General features: G+C 44.2%; 1 protein-coding gene across 2 annotated transcripts in view; it reads left to right on the plus strand.

Annotated features, from left to right (window-relative positions):
* Nucleotides 1-18,399, plus strand: part of DPY19L3 (dpy-19 like C-mannosyltransferase 3) — a 91,289-nt gene extending 72,890 nt beyond the window's left edge. Inside the window, exons 17-20 of one of the 2 annotated variants that reach the window (XM_023518359.1) lie at nucleotides 2,914-2,996; nucleotides 11,543-11,675; nucleotides 14,118-14,276; nucleotides 15,870-18,399. In XM_023518359.1, the coding sequence (XP_023374127.1) occupies nucleotides 2,914-2,996; nucleotides 11,543-11,675; nucleotides 14,118-14,276; nucleotides 15,870-16,031 (537 nt within the window). In that variant the 3' untranslated portion in view covers nucleotides 16,032-18,399. The remainder of the gene's footprint in view (nucleotides 1-2,913; nucleotides 2,997-11,542; nucleotides 11,676-14,117; nucleotides 14,277-15,869) is intronic. The other variant, XM_023518360.1, reaches the window with a different exon arrangement.
* Nucleotides 18,400-19,745: the final 1,346 nt, after the last annotated feature.

Consider the following 19,745-nt stretch of genomic DNA (forward strand, 5'->3'; position numbering starts at 1 on the left):
CAGAATCTCACTGGCCTCCCAAGTAGCTTGGACTACAGGCGCCCACCACAATGCCCAGCTATTTTTTTGTTGCAATTTGACCGGGGCCGGGTTTGAACCCGCCACCCTTGGTATATGGGGCTGGCACCCTACCCACTGAGCCACAGGTGCCACCCTGTCTCTCTCGTTTTTAATAAAATTGAGGAGGGGTGTTGCAGAAGAAATGGACCTCGCTGCCTTGGCCCTTCCCTCACGGTACTCAGTCAGCAGCGTCACCCTCACCTGGGAACTTGTTAGAATAACACAGGTGTTTGGCCCCTGCTGACCTACAGACCTACTGAATCAGAGAGCCCAGGCTGACATCTGCCTGTGTTTCCACCAGCCCATCAGGCGATGCTGGGGGAACATGAAGTTTAAGAAGCCCCTGCTAATGCGGTTTCTCGGCGGTGACACCATGGACATTTGGGCCGGTTGCTTCTTTGTCAGTAGGCAGTAGGCGGCTGTCCTGTGCTCTGTAATTAAGTAAGGGTTAGCACCCTCCTCACTTTCTACCCACTAGATGTCAGTAGCACCTCTGTCCCAGTTTCAACTACTAAAAATGTTTCCAGACATTACTAAACATCCTCTGGGGTGGGAGGAGCAAAACCTTTCCCCTCACTCCTGTTAAAAATCACCACTGTAGAAGAATCAGTGATAGTACTGGGAAAAACATAATTTCCTGAAAGTCCATGTAGCCTTTCCCTGGGTAAGAGGTAGTATTCTAAAGAATCCTCTTAAAGACTGTTGGCCTGGCCTCTCTCCATCTAGGACTTCAGGAGACATCTGTACATTACCCTTCACTGTGTAAAATAGTTTAGATGTCTCCCCTTTCAAAACTTGTAAAATATAAAATCACGCAGAAAATAAAGATATTATGTATATTAGGGATTACCCTGACACTGAATATTTTCCAGCTGTTACAGATTTATCTGTAAGTAATATGAATTCATAATGTTTCAAAGCTTGGGTTTATAGAACAATTGTAATGAGGGTTTAAAATTTCTTGTTCATAATACCAGTTTTGTTATACTCACTTTAGGATAATCTTATTAAACGGGAAAAGCATGAACTGATCTCTACTCTGAAGTTAAAGAGTTTAATGAAATTATTACTCTGGATTTAATTAACTTATTTGGGTTGCTGAGATCTCATATAAACTACTGCTCATGGTTAAAGACAGCAGTTAGTTAATTGAACACTTTCACATCGTTTAAGGAATTTGCCACAAAATTCTTGCTAGATTTTAACATTCATTTGCAGAGTTAATAGCAAATTTCAAACTGGAAAAATATCTAATATCCGTTAAATTCACAGATTTCAAATATGTTTTATACTTAAAGAATTAGAGCATTTCATTAAAATGTCGGGATTCTGTTTTTAAGGAAAATGGATAATTGAAATATTACAAAAGCATCATTTAATCCAGCGGTTCTCAACCTGTGGGTCACCTTTATAATAATGACAATACATCCTGCATATCAGATATTTACATTATGATTCATAACAGTAGCAAACTTCAGTTATGAAGTAGCAACAAAAATAATTTTATGGTCAGGGGTTACCACAACGTGAGGAACTGTATTAAAGGGTCATGGCATTAGGAAGCACTAGGAAGGTTGAGAACCACTGATTTAATCTATAATTTTTTACTTTATCTCCTCCAAAAGCTAGAACCATAAGTGCTGACACCTAATTTTCCATCACCAGCAATTTCCCAGATTTAGCCCCCCCAGCAGACAAAGTTAGAATGACCAATGAAATGGCCAAAGATGAGATGACCAAAGAAAACAACAGTGGGGTACAGCACAGCCAGAGGCCACTCACGGGGGCCCTGGCTCTGCACAGTTATCATATTTTCTACTTCTTAAGCAAGATCATTATATTTTCTGCGTCAGTGAAGCACAGTACATTGTCGTAGGTCTCCTATGCCAAGATGCGAAAAGGATTTGGCAGTTAATATGATCAAGTCTTCTTAGTCAACCATTACTTGATAAAACAGATTTCATTAATTGTTGAATTAAATAGACTTAAGTTATACTGATAAAGTGGTGAGTTGAGAGTGTGGTTTTCACATTGTATCTGTATAACCTACCATAAACGGACTGAAGCAGGAGGAACCAGTGGCATAAATACCGGCAGATGGACCAGATTTTCCAGGAGAATCCTGCACTCAGATGTTCTTCTCTTTCATTTTACAGCAATTATATTAATGTATGTCAAACCGTTTGAGCAGATTTTAAGCAGATTTGTAGTATAAAAAAACCTATAGTATTTTATGCAATGAAAAAGGGCCTGGATTAGGAGCCAGGTTCCAAGTCATAGCTCTGCCACCTGTGACCTGGTGAGGTCAGGCATCTCCCTGAGCCCCAGTTTCCATACGTATAAAATGAGAAGTAAGTCCCAGGGCTGATGCTGCTGGCTGCGTCATCTGTCCCACGGGGTATTGTGAGCATAGAAGGAGATTCCGTGTCCAAGCATAATTTTGCAACTATAAAATGGTGTTAGGCCCACAGAGTGCATTCTACCTGCAAGGGTGGATGGCATGATGTTAATTACATTTTCCTAATATTGTGACCTTTCTCACATTTGAGATTACTAAATATTTACACCACATGCAGTAGCCCTTCTATCAAAGTATAGTAAAAACTCATTTATAAAGTTGGCAATACCTTCAGTCCTAAATAGCTTCAGCTCAAGATAATTTCAGGAGCTTTTCTCAGACTTGGGCTCCCTTATGCTGGGGGGTTGAGTACAGAGATGGAGGAGCTCTGTATTCCACGTGCCGTGTTTTTTTAGGTCACAAATTACATGCAATTTCTCTCTTTTTTTCACTTAATATTAGTGATAGTTGTGGGCGTGGGGGTGGATTTTGTTTTTGTTTGTTTTTAATTTCAGTTCTGGCCAGGAATGATGGATGAGCTCTCCGAGTTGAGAGAATTCTATGATCCAGATACAGTGGAGCTGATGAACTGGATTAAGTAAGAGGATTTTTTTTAACCTTTAATATTTTAAGTGCCTTTTAAGAGTCACTATATACTTCATTTGTATTTTGGGGGGGGTTATTAGTTTCTAAATCTCATGGCAAAGAAACATTCTTACTACATTTTTCTTTAAAACTCTGTATTTGGAAGTAACTTCTTACCATTCAAGAAATATTCTCTCCAGCTATATCCCATGAAGAAAGGAAAAATGCCCATTTGGAGAGGAAAACAGGAGGAGGAATAAATTTCAAACCACTGACAGAAATGGCTATAAAATGATTTCATCTGTGTTAAAACTCACGATTTTATACTGTCTTCCAAAATTATCTTTATTGTCTTTATCATAATACTACTCAAATTTCCTATTAAGGCTGACATTTGAAAGTATTCTTTCCTTGTTAATTATTTTAAAATTAATACTGTAAACCGCAGTTAATTAGAGCCATAACAGCCAAGTGCAGACGTCCTGTTAAGATGGCCGAGGCCCAGAGAAAATGTAGAGTGCAGGTCCTGGGCCTCTGCTCTTCAGCACCTAATGCTGCACACGGTGGCCGGGCTTACCTTTGCCCATGCTTCGTTGCTCTGCCTCAGCTTTCAGCATCGGAGCAAAATTCATGTCTTTCTAAGCTTTTGTTCATAACCTGCCTCCAACCTGCAGAAAGAAACTTCTGTCCAGAGCAACCTTCCCACGCCCTGTTGTAATACTGCATCTCCCTGCTTTGTAACCAGAAAGCAGCAGTGTTGTTATTCACACATGAACAGATACTGCAGATGTGGGCTGCGTACTCTGAGAGCCTGGGCTGGATGGTCCCCGTCACTTAGCATCTCGGCAGCCATGCTAGCCCTTGCTTTTGAGCAATGCTTCCAGCCCATCCTGTCCAGCACACTATGTATCTAGACGTGGTAGATGTTTCATAGCATAGGTCTCTTGAGTACAATACATGGATTTTGTAGAGATTTATGTCCAAAATACATACATGACTTTGGTCCCAGTGTCAGCCTAGATTTGACTGGACGCAGTGAGTGTAATTTCTCGCATCTCTCTAGTGCTGAGAGTGTTAAGCAGTGCTCTGTCTTTGCTTACGTAATTTTAAATCATGGTAGATTATTACCGAGTAAATAAATTACATATAGGGAAAGAGTTATTCATGGAAAAGAAAGCTAATTACTTGCGCATTAACTATAGTCAGCTGGAATGGTGAAGCTGATTCCTTTAAGATTATACATTGGAAATTAATGCTGTAGGGTGCTCACTTCTGGTAGCACCCTGAAGGTGGGAGATCTTTTCCAGACCTATCTGGATTAACATTGTAAGCCCTCTTTCCCATTCTGGAGCCCTCAGGAATTACTTAGAGGCATGCACAGCACTCTCCAGCAGAGGCCCGCGTCACTTGGCTGTCGCAGACTGGACAGGCTTACTCTGTGCCTTGGTTTTCACCCTTTTTCTCACAGAAGATGACTCAAAGTAACATTTCTGGCTCTGAGAAATTGTGGGTGAGAGATTATTCCAGGTATAAAGAAGACAGGATCTTAGTCTGTTATTCCTCTTGTTTGGGAAAATGGTCTTTGTTCCCTAGATTGTCCTCTTACTGTTAAAATAGCTCCTCTCCCAGAATAGTGCCTTTGGAAACAGATTCTTCTGACTTTTTCTTTTCTTAATTCTCAGCAACTGAAGGGTTTGCTTTGTTTCAAAAAATTGTTCCATTGTGATCTAACTTTGCCTTTTTTCTTTAAAATTCTTCAAATCTAAATTACCGTTTTTGTAAAAATAGCTGCTAGCTGCTTGGCATGTTTGTGAAATAAGCTTAAGTGATGATGAATGCATGCCAAAAGAGGGTCTATTTAGACATGAAATATGTTTATTTGAATCAACACTTAAATCAGCACTGGTCCTCAGCTCCGATTCTAGACACACATGAACGTACTTGACATTCTTTTGACCAGCGTATTTCTTCTTTTTGAAACATAAAATCTGACCTTCAGCTTTCACTGCATGGCTCATCACAGCATCTGTGACATTAGAGGAATTGAATCATGGAGGAGAAGAAACTATGGCCTCAGGATGCACGTAGCACCTGAGAGCAGCCCAGACATTGGGTGGGGTGTCTCAGACAGTCAGCAGACACACTCAGGCGTTTGTCCTTACTCACTGCAGTCATGACAGCAAAGACAAGGGCACAGCCTCCATTACAGATGGCTGCCATCGGGGCAGATCAGAGCCAGAGAAATGGTGACCCCCAGCAATTCCAGGGGAGCCTCATTTGAGTAAGAGGCTGACCTTTACATCAAGTATGGAATAGAAGCCCATTTGCCATCTTCTGCGCTTTGTCTCGTGTAAGAGATGGGGGGGCCATAAGTCCTACCCCTCAGTGTTGTGGGGGGCGAGTCCACCCCTCATCAGGCATCAGTGTTGTGGGGGGCGAGCCCACCCCTCATCAGGCATCAGTGTTGTGGGGGGCGAGCCCACCCCTCATCAGGCATCAGTGTTGTGGGGGGCGAGCCCACCCCTCATCAGGCATCACTGTTGTGAGGGGCGAGCCTACCCCTCATCAGGCATCACTGTTGTGCTCCAAGGACGCTGAGTTTCCACTTGGAGATTCATACTTCCCAAGTATTTGCTGAGACTGTCCCTGCTTGGAGGGTAATTGAAAGGTGGCATCACCTCAGTGAGAGTCATTTTCTTTTCTTTATGAGGGGTCTGGTTATGATCTCTTATAGGCTAAAGAGACATCTTCAAGGCACAGTAAAGGGCATTACTTTAGGATCACACGAATGGGAGAAAGGTCATGCCGGAGAGATTGGATTTCTGTGTAGACATGGAAAGCCTTAATACATAAAGTCATTTCACATCTGAAGTTTTGTGCTTTTTGACACAATTCGGTGGATGCAGACTGAGCACAGCTGTGTATTAAAGATGTTTTTGTTGGGCCCCTTAGCCGCGTCTTCATTACTGTAAACGTTGAACCTCTTCTTAGCACCGTAATTTCCGTTCTTTCATCTTCTTACTTATGACTCCATTTTAGATTTTCAGAGGCTCAAAAGGTTTAGTGCAAAAATTTTTTTAGAGTTCTAATTTTTAGTAAAAGAAAATGTTGTCTCGTGCTTTCCTATCTTTAGTTCCTTAAAGGAGTGGAGATTTAAGTGTAAAACTAAAGATATTTAGGGATTGAATTGCTCTTTTTTTGCAGAGATATTTTGACTTCTTAATTAAAGACATTTTAGACAGCAAGGACATTTTATTGAAATCAGGTTACCAGGATGCAGTGGCCCCAGCTGCCTTTCCTGTGAGAGCGGGGAGGTCAGCTGGCCCCCAGCCTTTCACACCCCTGGCCTGCGTGTGCACCTGGCTGCCTGCTCTCCACGGCACGCTGAGGTGCTGCAGGCTTCGTCTTCAAGCAGATTTAAATGCATATATTCATATTTACCCCTCTTTGGTGATAATGTTTCCTGGATACAACGTTTAAAAACCTGGTTGGTTTGGTGGGTTTTTTTACTTTGGGGAGGGGGAGTGTTGCCTTCTGGTATCTCTTTCAGCAAAAACCAGGTGGTACTTTGTAGGTTTTCTGTGTGATTAGAAAGCACGTTGACTTCAGCAGCCCACATGCAGCAGCAGTCTGGGCTTCATACCTTGTTCCTTTGTGTCCTTGAATATTTCATTTCTAGTTCCTGAAAATTTTCTTTGGCATTTTGCAATTAAGATAGACAGATCTATAGATTTGAATATTTTGAGGTATGACATTTTAACTACTTGGCATTAGGAGATTTTCACTAGAAATAGTGTATTTCCAGTAATGAACAGGGCACATGCTGTATTTTCTCAGTGGGACCGAAAAATTGGTACCAAGTTTCTTCCACATTAAATCAAAGCAGAAAGAGTAACTGTATGTTTTTAATATGATATAGGCTAAGTTCAGACCCTCAATGCCTGTAAACTTCTTTTATACTTAATGAATCATTTTGTAGTATTTGCATAATTTATGAAATTTTGAAGTGTAGGTAAAAGAAGATTTCCCCATGTTACAATGCTCACTTTACTCATTAGTTCAATTTGATGCAACTTGGAACTTAAAAACATCAATGAGATTATTTGTTCAGAATGCCATCAGGTCTTCCTGGAGTGACATTTAAATCATGTAATGTAAATCCATTTGACCTGTGAGTCCTTGTCATTGTGTAGTGACATTTCTTCCCAAACAAATAATGTGCAGGTTGGGCAGCCTGCTGTGGAGCTAGGCAGAGAGCTATAAAAACAAATTATCCTTTCATTTTCTACATCATTTGTTCATACACTTGTAAACGTTGCTTAGTTTTCTGTGATAGAGAAGTGTCATCCAGTGGTTAAAGCACATTAGCTATTTTAGAGACAGACCACAGACTGGATGGGAGATCGTGTCTGTGAGCCGGGTGGCATTCTCTGTCATTGTGCGTATTTTAAGTTAAGGACAAAGAATCCCGTCTTCTTTGTCTGCTAAATTCAACACAGAAACTATAAAATACGACAAATAGAAGGGTGTTTTTAAGTGCGGGATTGTGGGATTGTTTTCCGTTTTGTCCCACTTTGCTGGTTGGCCTGGCTTCTGCATCTGCTTCTCCGGCAGTTAAATATTTAAAGCAGCAGACTTGCAGCAGCCCAGACGTGCCTCGGAGCTGGCAAGGAAAGCCAGGTCAGACCTTGCAGAGTGAGTAAACATTATCTCTGCTGTCCTCAGAGGTCAAGGGTTTTCAAAAAACTGTTCTTTCTAATTCATTTTATAGGCATTAGGGTATTTGTATTTTAATACTTTAAAATAAACCCAAAGGCCTTATTTAACAGACAGATCTGTTAACCATCCAGAGGACTGTTGCACTAACAGTTTGAAAAGATTATATTTGTTTTGAATGTCCTGGGTTTTTTGCTAATAAAGCCAAACATTAAGATGTCTTCAATTTAATGAGCTTTATTCTGTTTTTTCGTCCATTCCTCTAAGCAGTCCTGTGAACTGTCACCTTCTGTCTGGTGACAGCTGTGCTGCTGCCCTGGGCCAGTACCTGCAAGGGGCGTAGCAGGTGGGAGCACACGGGGAGGGAGCAGCTGTCGGGACTGCGGTGTGTGGTTTCCGCCTAGGAAAGGCCTGCAGGGGCGTTGCACCTGTGAGCAGGTTCCTTACACTGCTGGTCTGGTTTGAGGTCTCTGCCTGTCTGGGGAGCTGAGCCTGGCTTTCTCAGTTACTAAGCTTCTTGAAAAGAGGATTTCAAACCATGTTTGCCAGCCCAACACAAAGTAGGCCCTCAGTAATGGTTTTTATAATAAATAAAGAATAACTTTGTAACTCCCTAGAGAACAGTTCAGAAGTTGTGATGTTTACACCTTTGGGAACTCTGTAATTCATCAAAGCATTATGATTATTGTTGGAGGGCCTGGTGCAGCCCCACACCAGCTCTTTTCCCTTCCCCTTTCTCTACCTCTCCTCCTAAGATAAAGACAGGGAGGATCTGGCTAACCCTCCTCCCAGAAGTTCCCGGCAAAAGGCCCTCATCTGACAGGCCCCATAGAAGAGGAGTCTCCAACTGCTTCTGGATACAGACACCATCTTTGCACTGCCCATGAGGGTCATCTCCCATTTCAATAAAGCTGATCTAAACTTGGCCCCACTGCCTCTCTGGGTGCCATCAGTTAAGCCTTTCAGTTATAGGCCAGGAACAAGCTGAAACCTTGGCCATTAGCTATAAATAGATGATAAGGTCCGTCCTCCGTCTGTGGGGCTTTAGTTATAAAATGCACCCCACACGCAGCTCTGTGCACCTTCTTGGTGTTGATTTCCTATTCTCTGTTCAAAGTGGTGATGCTGAGTCTTGGAATTTGAATAGAGAAGCTTAGCTTCTGGATCTGTCTTGGTGTAGAAAGACCAGCTTGGCACCGTTGGGTAGTGAGAGTGTATAGCCCAGACTGTTCACCCTCTCACCTGTGGCCTCCACCTCATGCTCTGCCAGACATGGAACCCAGACTCATGCTCCTTCTGCATTCTAAGTCTGTCTAGGGCAGAGGACCCAAGGACAGCCGCTTTGTGGCATGAAAATGTGATGTTACTGTGTCAGTTGAGAGTATGCATGTTGCAGAAAGACAGGGCCCAACGGGGGCCCAACGGAGAGAAAGAGCACGCAGACACAGACGGTTATAAGAGGAAAGGCTTTATTTACCAGCCCGGAGAAAGAGCACCCAGACACAAACGGTTATAAGAGGAAGGGCTTTATTTGCCCACCGGTGTAGATTTCCAAATGGCTGCACTCTCAGACTGGCTTGGTCCTTCCCTTTTTATTGATAGTCAAAAAGTTCCATGCCACAGGTACCCCTCTCATTGGCCAGTTTCAATCAAATGGGAGATGCTATTCCAGCCACTACAGAACCACAGGATTTCACACAACTTGGAAATTTCCAAATTTCAAATTCCCAAGAGCTGAGTCACTATGGAGAAGACCTTGCAGGTGTATCCTTGTGGTCTCCTTGAGAAGACCTGTTCTCCTAGACCTCACCCTTCTCCGATATTCACTCTCATGCAAAAGGAAAGGAGACTTAGAAAAATGATGGCACTTTTTTCAGTGTCTGTTCATATTTATTGTCTTTAGTAACTATCGCCCATTATAAAGGAAGGTAGCACCGTGTACAAGGCCCAGAATAAGTGTGTAGAATTTCACTAAGGAATTCCGTTTGCCTTCACATGTTCCTTCTAACCCACCTGTTCCCTCTGACCACGTGGGACAAATGTCATAAGATTCCCTGTAAACTGTTGATATAGGAGACAGAAGGAACATCTGTTTGTCCTCGTGTTCCTGGGCCTGACTATCAGAGTGGTGACAGCCCATGGAGTGCAGCCAAGCCAGGCAGGGCTCCTCCTGTTGGAAGCCGGCTCCAGACTCCAGCACGGGTGGGGGCTGCTGACTGTGTGGCATTGCTGTGTGCTCATTGTGATTCCATCCGGTTTTCTTTCCTCACTTAAGAAAGCTTATTGGAATGCGAATGAATGGGAGTGTCATTGTTAGAAAGAAAATCTTGAATTTTTCTGAAAGTAAATTATCTGTAAATGTCACAACTTGAGTTGTAGGGCGTCTTGCTCAGAGACATCCAGAGGCCTTCGTTGGATGGCATTCACACTGCAGTCTTCACGCTGAGTTGGAATAAATAAAACACCCTGGCGGGATATATGAATATGATGAGGCTTCTCTTAGACACCTCAGCACCAGAGCGAGTGTCATGCCCTGTTCTCCAAAACTACTGAGGGAAACAGCCTGCTGTAGCTGCTTCTGCAAAGGATGTTGAATTTTCATGATTTCAAATAAACTCAAAACTATCTCCCTCATTTTAGCTCAGTCCAACAGGCACATACTCCTCTTTTTTAACACAAAAAGGATAGATGCATCTTGCAGTATTCCTGGTGTACCTCAAGGGAATTCTGCCCTGGGGAGAATCCCTAGGACTGTGCAGCCTTCACCATAAAGTAACACCTCATCAGTTTGCAGGTGACTCTCGGGCTTCCAAAAAATGGAATCAATTTCTACAGTTGTTTGCTTCCAAGGGGGGGGAGGAAAACATGGTCTCTCCATATTCTTGGGGTCTTTCCTTCAGCCCAGCATAGTCTCTCATGGGCGGGGGCAGAGAATTGAGGTGTGGTGGTGATTGGAATGTCAGTTTGTGCTTGAATATTAGGGTGCCCCATGTTCCTTAACTGCATGTGGTTTCTCATAATCAAGGCTAAAGAAAAGGAAGGTATAAAATACTTCTTCTACTTTGGAAGTGTTCTGTTTACATCCCCGTTAATGAGGAGTAAGATATTTGCTATTTCAGGGTCATCTTTTCATATTCTTTTTTTATTCTGTTTTTCATAAAAGTGATTTAGAACACTATCTGTAGATCTGTGGGTGGTTTTTTTGTTTGGGTTTTTTTTTTGGCAGGGGTGGGGGGGGGTTGCTTGTTTTACACAAAAGCCCTTGGAATTGACTCTGGACCAGCTGCAGTCTCTGGCATAAAAATGTGCTCCGTTTTACTCTAGGCAGCCCTTTAGGTACGTTTAGTATGGCAGTCTTCTGAGTTCTCTTTGTTAGTTTCTGCCCTTCTGGATCTGTAAGGAGAGAGGATTGTGGGTTTCAGCCTGGAGGCCTGGGACTCCGGCACTACCTGCCTGCCAAGGTAGCAGTTCTTCATAAGATCAAGTCCTAGGAGCAGTAAGTCAGGAGCTTCCTGGCCACTATCCTAGTGAATAGTCAAAAACACTTACTAGGGCGGCACCCATGGCTCAAAAGGGTAGGGCGCCGATCCCATATGCTGGAGGCAGCAGGTTCAAACCCAGCCCTGGCCAAAAACAAGAAAAAAAAAAAAAACGTTCATGTAAAATAAGAGTGCAAATCAAAACCCCAGCAACCTCCTGGTCCCTGCCCCCACACACCCTGCCCCGACTCTTTTCACTCTTGCTGATCTAGCTGGGTCATTCTGAAAGAGCACAGTATTGTCTTGTCTTTGTGTCTTTGAGGAAGTCTCAGCAGTGGCTAACTCAGACACGAAAATCTTTCAGTTCTAACACTCCAAGAAAGGCTGTGTTTGCTGGCAGTATGCAGTTGCTGGCCGGGGTCAAGCTGTGCACAGGAAGGACCTTGACCAACCACCCCCACTATGAGGACAGCAGCCTGCGGGAGCGGACCAAGGCGGTAAGGGCCTGTCTGCCCCTTTCCTCGCTTCTCCTGGGCCAGCACCTGCGGGTTTCCCTGTGTTGGGTAAAGATGGGGTTTCGTACTGTCCACCTCCAGCTCGCACGTTGCGAGGGGAAGTCAGAAGGTAGTGCACAGAGCCTGCATCTGCTGGTTCTGGGCCACAGGCGCACCCCCTCCATTGAGGGCATGCTGTTCAGAACATGGTCCTCCCAGGACTCGCTAAGAAGGCACCTGCCCAGCCGTGTGCGGGAAGGGGTGTCTGGGAGCACAGCCCTCAGAGTTTCTCAGGCGGGGAAGGGAAAGGAAAGAGTCAGGCATACTGGCCGAATTTCTTGTGGCCATTTCTATTGTGTGGAGTTACTATTTTTTTTTAATAGATAAGACTGCCACATATTTCAAAGTTCACAGCAAACAAAATGGAAGATAGTGAAAAGTTTTCTGCCACCTCTGTCCATGTGTCCCAGCTACTGGTTCCCCTCCCAGGAGACAAATAATGTTACGAGTTTCTTGGGTAGACTTCCATAGGTATTCATGCAGATACAAATATGGGGGGTTTTGTATTATTTTCCCATTTTACAGAAGTAGCATTCTCTACCTCTTGCTTTTGGGCACTTACTATATTTTGGAGATCATTCTATATCAGTATATCAATAGCTTCCTTATTTTTAAAGTTGGATAGGCAGTGCCCGTAGCTCAGTGGGTAGGGTGCCAACCACATATACCCGAGGCTGGTGGGTTCAAGTCCAGCCCAGGCCTGCTAAACAGTGACAACTGCAACCAAAAATTAGCCAGGCGTTGTGGCAGGCGCCTGTAGTCCCAGCTACTTGGGAGGCTGAGACAAGAGAATCACTTAAGCCCAAGAGTTGGAGGTTACTGTGAGTTTTGATGCCACAGCACTCTACCCAGGGCAACATAGTGAGACTCTGTCTCAAAAAAAAAAAATGTTGGACAGTGTTTTATATGAATGTGCCATTTTATTTAACCGTTTTGACTGTTTTCCTGTTTTTGCATTTATATAAACAGTGTTCCAAATGAACTTATGTATGTATCACTCTTTATGAGGACAGCGTCTGTCTAAACATCACCTTCGCAGATGTGGGGCTGCTGGGGCACAGGGTCTGGGCATTTGTCATGTAGGTGGCTGGACACTGTCAGGTCACCAGCCGCATGCCTGTCAGTTCCCAGTGCAGGAGGCCTCTGTTCCCCTCCGTCCTCACCAGCACAATGCCAAACTCCCTGATGTTTTCCATGGGTCACTGCTTAATGTTCATAGTTCAAAGTTGTTTAAAAAAAAAAAACAGCATAAAAGCAAATGATTTATACTGAATCTCTTTTTCATAATAATCATCTGAATTTAGACACCCACTAAAATGGGGATTTTCCAGTTGCCCCCAGTGTTCCAGATAGTTCAAGTAAGTAGAAGAATGGGGAAAGGCCGGGCAGGCTCTGCAGACCCCGCTCGGGAGGTGGCCCATGCTGCTTGGTCTGGAAAGCTGCAGAAAAGACGTGGTGGGCACTGCCCTCTCCAAGATGCAGTCCCCCCCCCCCACCTAGGACGAGGGTCCGGGTGTTATACCCTAAAAGTTGTCATCCCCAAGATCCTACCACTGTCCTCCAGTTGTGACTGTCAAGTCTTTGGAACACCCTCAGTCTATGACTTGGTGCCAGTCTGTAGACAGCCCGCCGTTCTCCAGGCAGAAGCAGCTCATGCCCCCACTGTGTCACCCATCAGGTGGACACGTTGAATTAGGCCCTCACACCCACCCCCGCAAGTAGGAAACCTGTCCTTAGAAGTCCGGGGACCACAGAGGAAACAGGGCCTCTCTTAGAGAATCCACAGCCCCACACAGCCTCTCCCGCTGCGGAGTCCCGCGCAGAGCCCTCGTCCAGGAGGGACAGGGAGTGTGGACGCTGCGGGCTGCTGGTGCGGGTGCTGCCCCTGCTCCGGGAGGGAGGGTAGGGCGGAGCTGGGATCTTCTTCCGACAAGCAGCAGTAAAGCAGGTGGGCCCCAGGCTAGGGCCCGGGATGCTACAGGGATCCTCCCCCGCCACCTCTATCAGATGCTGGGTCTCCCCTTACCAGACTGTACCACCACCCCATAGGATCGTTGTGGTCTGCAGGTGGAGACTCAGTCGTGTCACTTGCTTTGGTGAAGCATTCTCAGAATTGGCCTCCACTGCTAAATATATTCATAACCCGAAAGAAGGCGCTCTAACCCAGACGCATTCAGCGCCCAGACCCGCCCTGTCCCCGAGGCTGAGCGGTTACAACACTGAGGAGATTCTCCCTGCTGCAGGCCTGCACGGGGCGGGCACAGCAGCGGGCTGCACTGGGTGCTGAGGTCTCCCATTCAGCCCCCGGGGGAGGGCACCTCATACCCTCACTTGACACCCCGGCAGGGGCGTCTCAACGCGTACCGTTTTTATCTCGCTTTGAAGATTTACCAGATATACGCCAAGAGGTCCCCCGAGGATGTGCACGCGCTCCTGCGCTCCTTCGGCGCCGACTACGTGATTCTGGAGGACAGCATCTGCTATGAGCGCAGGCACCGCCGCGGCTGCCGGCTGCGAGACCTGCTGGACATGGCCAACGGACACGTGAGCCAGGCCAGGCGTCCTGGGGGGCGGGGGCGGGAGTCACTTAGAATCCTGAGAATGGGAACTTCCCCCCGCTTTACACTCATTAGAGTGATGTTGTGAATTGAGTATTCACCTGGCCCCTGTTTCCTGCAGAGCCCCCACCTTGGCCTTTGAGTGACTGCCAGGGTGGGCGAGGCAGAGATGACAGGGCAGCGCTGGGCGCCCGGTGTCACATCCACAGGACAGCCCTGCCTTTGGCTGGTTTATATGATGGGGCTCTGCATAAAATTTATCTTTTTTTTTCTTGTTTGAGATAGAATCTCACTCTGTGCCCTGCCTGGGTAGTATGCCACTGATGTCAGCATAGCTCATAGTAACCTCAGAGTGGAGCCATCCTCCTGCCTCAGCCTCCCCAATAGCTGGGACTACAGGCACCCGCCACCATGTGGAACTAGTTTTTCTATTTTTAGTAGAGAGGAGTTCTGGCCCTTGCTCAGGCTGGTCTTAAACTCCTGAGCTCCAGAGATCCACCTTCCTCAGCCACCCAGAGTGCTGGGATTATAGGCATGAGCCACTACACCAGGCCTAACCTTTATCTTTTAATGATTTGGGTACTAAAAACAAAACCTCAGGCCTTTCAGCCTGTGATCCCAGCACTCTGGGAGGCCAAGAAGGGGTGTATTGCCTGAGCTCACAGGTTCAAAACCAGCCTAAGCCAGAGCAAGACCCCCATCTCTAAACATAACCAGGTGTTGTGGCAGGGGCTACGGGAGGCTGAGGCAAGAGAATCACTTGAGCCCAAAAGTTTGAGGTTGCTGTGAGCTGTGACTCCATAGCACTCTACCCAGGGCACAGAGTGAGACTCCATCTACCAAAAAAAAAAAACCCTCAGCCTTTAAAACTACTGCTCCCAAGCTTCCAATTGGCTTATCCCAGAGGAGCTGGGTCTGTGGGGCCCCTCTCTCCTCTCCACCCACCGCCATTCCCACTGCTCTAACGTCCCTTTGGATGTCCCATGTCCACCATATCCACTGAGATGCTTCCACCAAGACAGCTTCCTGTGGCCACGCCCGTCCTACAGAGCAGCAAAGCCACAAGGCGTTTTCCTTCCTTCCTCCTGAGAAAGATACTCTTGGAGCCATGCCAGGGCTCACTCAGTGGCACAAACAGAAGATTCTCACCCTTTAGAGGTGTGATACAAGCTATGACTAATGGCAGAGCAGCTGATAGATACTTGTAAACAAGTGGGACTCATCAGCTGGTTCTCACTGGGCCACCGATGAGTTAGAGAACCTGCGCTGGTCATAGTTCTCCATCTGGCTTTGCCTCCAGTGGTTGGCCACCGTGTGAAGCTGGACACTGCTTCTCAGCCACTGTATGAGGCTGGACTCTCCTTCTCAACCACCGTGTAAGGCTGGACTCTCCTTCTCAGCCTTGGTTTTCACTTCCCAAGAGGGAGAGGGTGGACCAAGTGATCTCCAAGTAGCTATTGATGTTGAAATCGTATAATTTAATTTCACTAACATTCTTAAAGAAACCCAATACACCTGTTCCTGTTTCTTTTGTCTTTTTATAAATAAGATTTTCCTCTGTGATTTGTTTTGGTTTCAGGTGATGGATGGCCCAGGAGAGAATGATCCTGATTTAAAACCTGCACACCACCCTCGCTTCTGTGAAGAGATCAAAAGAAACCTGCCTCCCTACAAGGCCCACTTCACTAGAGTGTTCCACAACAAAACATTCCACGTTTACAAGCTCTCTAGAAACAAGTAACAGAGAGTTCTGTCCGGCCTCCATTTTTGATACACTAAAGCTGCATCATAATGCAACTCAGTAGGGTCCCTATGTAAGTAGGTAGCCGGTACCTTAAAGCTGTGACATGAGGGAGTTCTACAGATGTTTACACAGATGTTACCATCTTCGAAATACCTTCTCTAAGCTTCTGTCTTTTTGTCTTGTCTCTGTCTTTTCCATTAATGTTAGCTTAAATGCTCACAGCTTTCCAAGAGTAATCTGGATTTGATTGCTGGGGAGAACACCTTTTCCGTGGAAAGCCTGGACAGCCAGATACCAGGCTGGAATGAGAACCTCTTCAGGATTTGAAATGCTTTTTAATTTCCAGTTGACTTAAGACAGCTGTGATTGAGTCGATTGAAAAGATGATTAAATTATTTAATGTTACTTCATTAGTGAAGGCCAACTGCTGGCTTTTTAAAAAGCTCTTTATTGTCCCATTTTCACCTGAAAATTTTATAATGCTTTCCAATTATTGCGCTTTTAACATTAACAAAAAAAATCATGTTGGATCTTTGTATGTATTGAACATTTTGTTTCACTCTGTCTGAAAGGTCCCGTGTAGCAGGCAGTGTGTAGTAGTGTGTCACGTAGTGTATGTGTGAGTGTGTGTCCTAATGCTGGCACAGAAAAGTGTTAGGAGTTCCAGACTGTAAGTCCTGAAAGGGGCAGAAATGTATGTAGCCAAGTATTTAATAGCATTTGTCACTGTCGAGCAGTATTATTTTAAAATCTACTGACACTCTTTAACCTCTCCTGCAAGTAAAATAGTTTTGCTTTATTTCTTACTCACTTCAACTCACTGGGTTTGCAAAATTTTGTAAACTTTTTGTGTTTTTAGCCTTTGTATTTTTTGCAGCCTAGAACTTCAAAGTCTGAATATTTTTTAAATGGTGTATCTTGACTAGTTCACTGATAGGTATTTTTAGCAGACAGCATTTTCATACCGACTTTGACCTGTGGTCTCCAATCTTACTGGGAGGGCCCTGGTACCGTTATTCCCTCCCTTCCTAAAAGGTAACCAAGTGCCTCTAAGTCATGGTTGTTTGTAAACAGCAGAGAGGGTGATACCTACTCAAAATTTTTTGATAATTGCTTTTATAATTAATTTCCAATGATGGGGACCTGTACAAGTTGCTGACATAAGCATATTGTACATTTAATTAAATCCAGATGACTAATGAAATTTGCTGTCTCCCTGCCTTGCCAGTTGGAAATGATTTAAATATTTCTCCTTGCAGTTGTATTGAAGTAAATTACCATAGACATCACGATGGACACATCCCACTTTCAAATGAACTTGCATTCAGCTACTACTTCCGAGCAACACTCAGACAAATGTTTACCCTGTCATGTTAGACACAGAGATACTCAACTTCTGTCAAAAGGTATTTAAATAAAAAATGAGAGTAGTTGGGCTATTAAATTGTGCAACTGAAACTCCCAAATTATATCTTTCCTATATCCCTTAATAAGGTTGGAGACCACTGCAGTTTAGGATAACACAATAATAAAACATTTTAATCGGTACTGAAACTTTAATTAAGCCAGTAACGATGCATGCCTGTTGGTGCTGACAGCACGGGTCAGTGCCCACTTCAGCGAGTGCCTTACTCTAATTGAAACCAAGCACATGTAAGGTACAGTATATTACCTGTGTGGTTTTGTTTTTCAAGTCTTCTGTTGCCTTTTGAGATATTTGAGATTTAAATTTATTTTAAATATTCCTGTATGTTTTCTTCTAAGCATTTGGGCATTTGGATTCTCAGAATGCAAAACACGTACTTAAACTTTGTGCTTACCATCCCCACAGTGCTGCACACAGCCATCTTCTTCCCTTGGTTCAGGTGCCATCGTTGCCAAAACACTCGGTGTCAGTCTTTAGTGAAAAATGTAAAGTGCCCAAAAAAATCTTGCAAGACAGAACCACACTGCGCTCTTTCTAAGACACTGTGACCATGTACAGCAGAAGTTTTTATTTCTTGGTGACCAAATCTCTCAATGAATCATGTCCAATGTTTTTAGCAGTGTCCTCTCCCATGACCTCTTTACTGAAGTAGATGAGAGGAAAGAGAGGAAAAGCCTCTACCCTCTCTGGCTCTGATCTCCAGCCTCTCCTACTAAGCTGAAGCAGGAAACCGTGTAAGCTGCCTGCCACACAGACCTGGGGCTGTGCTAATACTTAGTAATATCCAGATAGTGGCTCTGGAGTTTATGGATAGAAAAACCACTTGATTTGCTTCTGAGTTAGCAGCCAGAAGACCCTCTATGTCAGCAGTTCTCAACCTGTGGGTTGTGACCGCTTTAGGGGTTGAACGACCATTTCACAGGGGTCACCTAAATACATCCTGCATATCAGATATTTACATTATGATTCATAACAGTAGCAAAATTACAGTTATGAAGTAGCACCAAAAATAATTTTATGGTTGGCAGGCACCACAACATGAGGAACTGTATTAAAGGGTCGTGGCATTAGGAAGGTTGAAAACCACTGCTCTAAGTCCAACAGAAGTGCTCTTAGCTGCCTCTGCTTATGTGACTCCCTGAAGGCTCCATCCCACTTGTCATCTGCTTGCCCAGCACAGCTGGCTGGCCAGTGCCTAGGGTTAGCAGAGAGGAGCCGTGCTCCCTGCCTCCCTTGACCTGTGTGCCCATCCCAAACCTCTCCATGCAAGTTCTGCTGCTTACTGTAAATGGACAATGCAGTTATTTACATAAACCTAGGAAATACAGGTGTCAGTTATTTCTGCAAAAATTAAGTTGTATGCTTTGGTAATATTTGATAAAGATTGAGTTGTTTTTAAATTTGACATGGTTAGGAAAATTATAAAATACTGAGGAAAAACTATAAAAATCAAGAAAATTTCTGAGCCCATATTGCCTTGCGGATTTATTTAAGGACTCATTTCACCTTTAAGAATCTAAACCAACAGGAAAGTGTTAAAATGTCCCTAAATCATAGTATTGGTATGATTTACACAGGAAGTGGAAGTGCAGCCATTGGACACTTAGGTAAAGGAAAGACCTCGTCTTCACAGGAGAAGATTAGCAAACAGATGCAGTTACACATTTTAAGTTAGGATTGTCTACTTTAACCTACTTACTGCATTAAATGACCAATTCTAGTACCAATTACAATGTTTATTAGAGATCCCTAACATAGTGGAAAGGCTCCTGTCACTTTCATTACAGTCTTAGAAAATAGAGATTCATTTCAAATATTATGAGCCAGGGACAGAATTAGGTGTTACCCAGGCCATTTGTTGTTTTCTTAAAGATGATTTTCTTGACCTGGGTGAGATCAGCTCTGAAACTGTGTATGTGTGTGTATGTTTTGGGTGGGTGCTGCCAGCTGGGAAAGGCATAATACAGATATTTCATCTGGTCTGGATCTTTATTTCACAATTAACTGAAAATAAAAAATGTTTATTCCTATTCTACATTAACTTTGTCTAAAATGTAAAAATTATAGCTTATCTTTGGCCAAAATCTACCTGGATTAACGGAATGTTTGATTTTTAAAATTTGATGCAAACCTTAGAATCAATAGGAAGATTATTAATTAAAGTGTTCTCAGATGATGTATCTTGGTTGGTTGCTCTCTGAATGCTTTATACTTTACACATGGAGACTTTTTGGCCTAAGAGTGTTTGTTCATGGAAAAAAGGTTACGAGAGAGTGGCTTACTTT

The sequence above is a fragment of the Otolemur garnettii genome, unplaced genomic scaffold, assembly GCF_000181295.1.
Source record: "Otolemur garnettii isolate 467f Iridium unplaced genomic scaffold, OtoGar3 scaffold00135, whole genome shotgun sequence".
Lineage (NCBI taxonomy): Eukaryota > Metazoa > Chordata > Mammalia > Primates > Galagidae > Otolemur > Otolemur garnettii.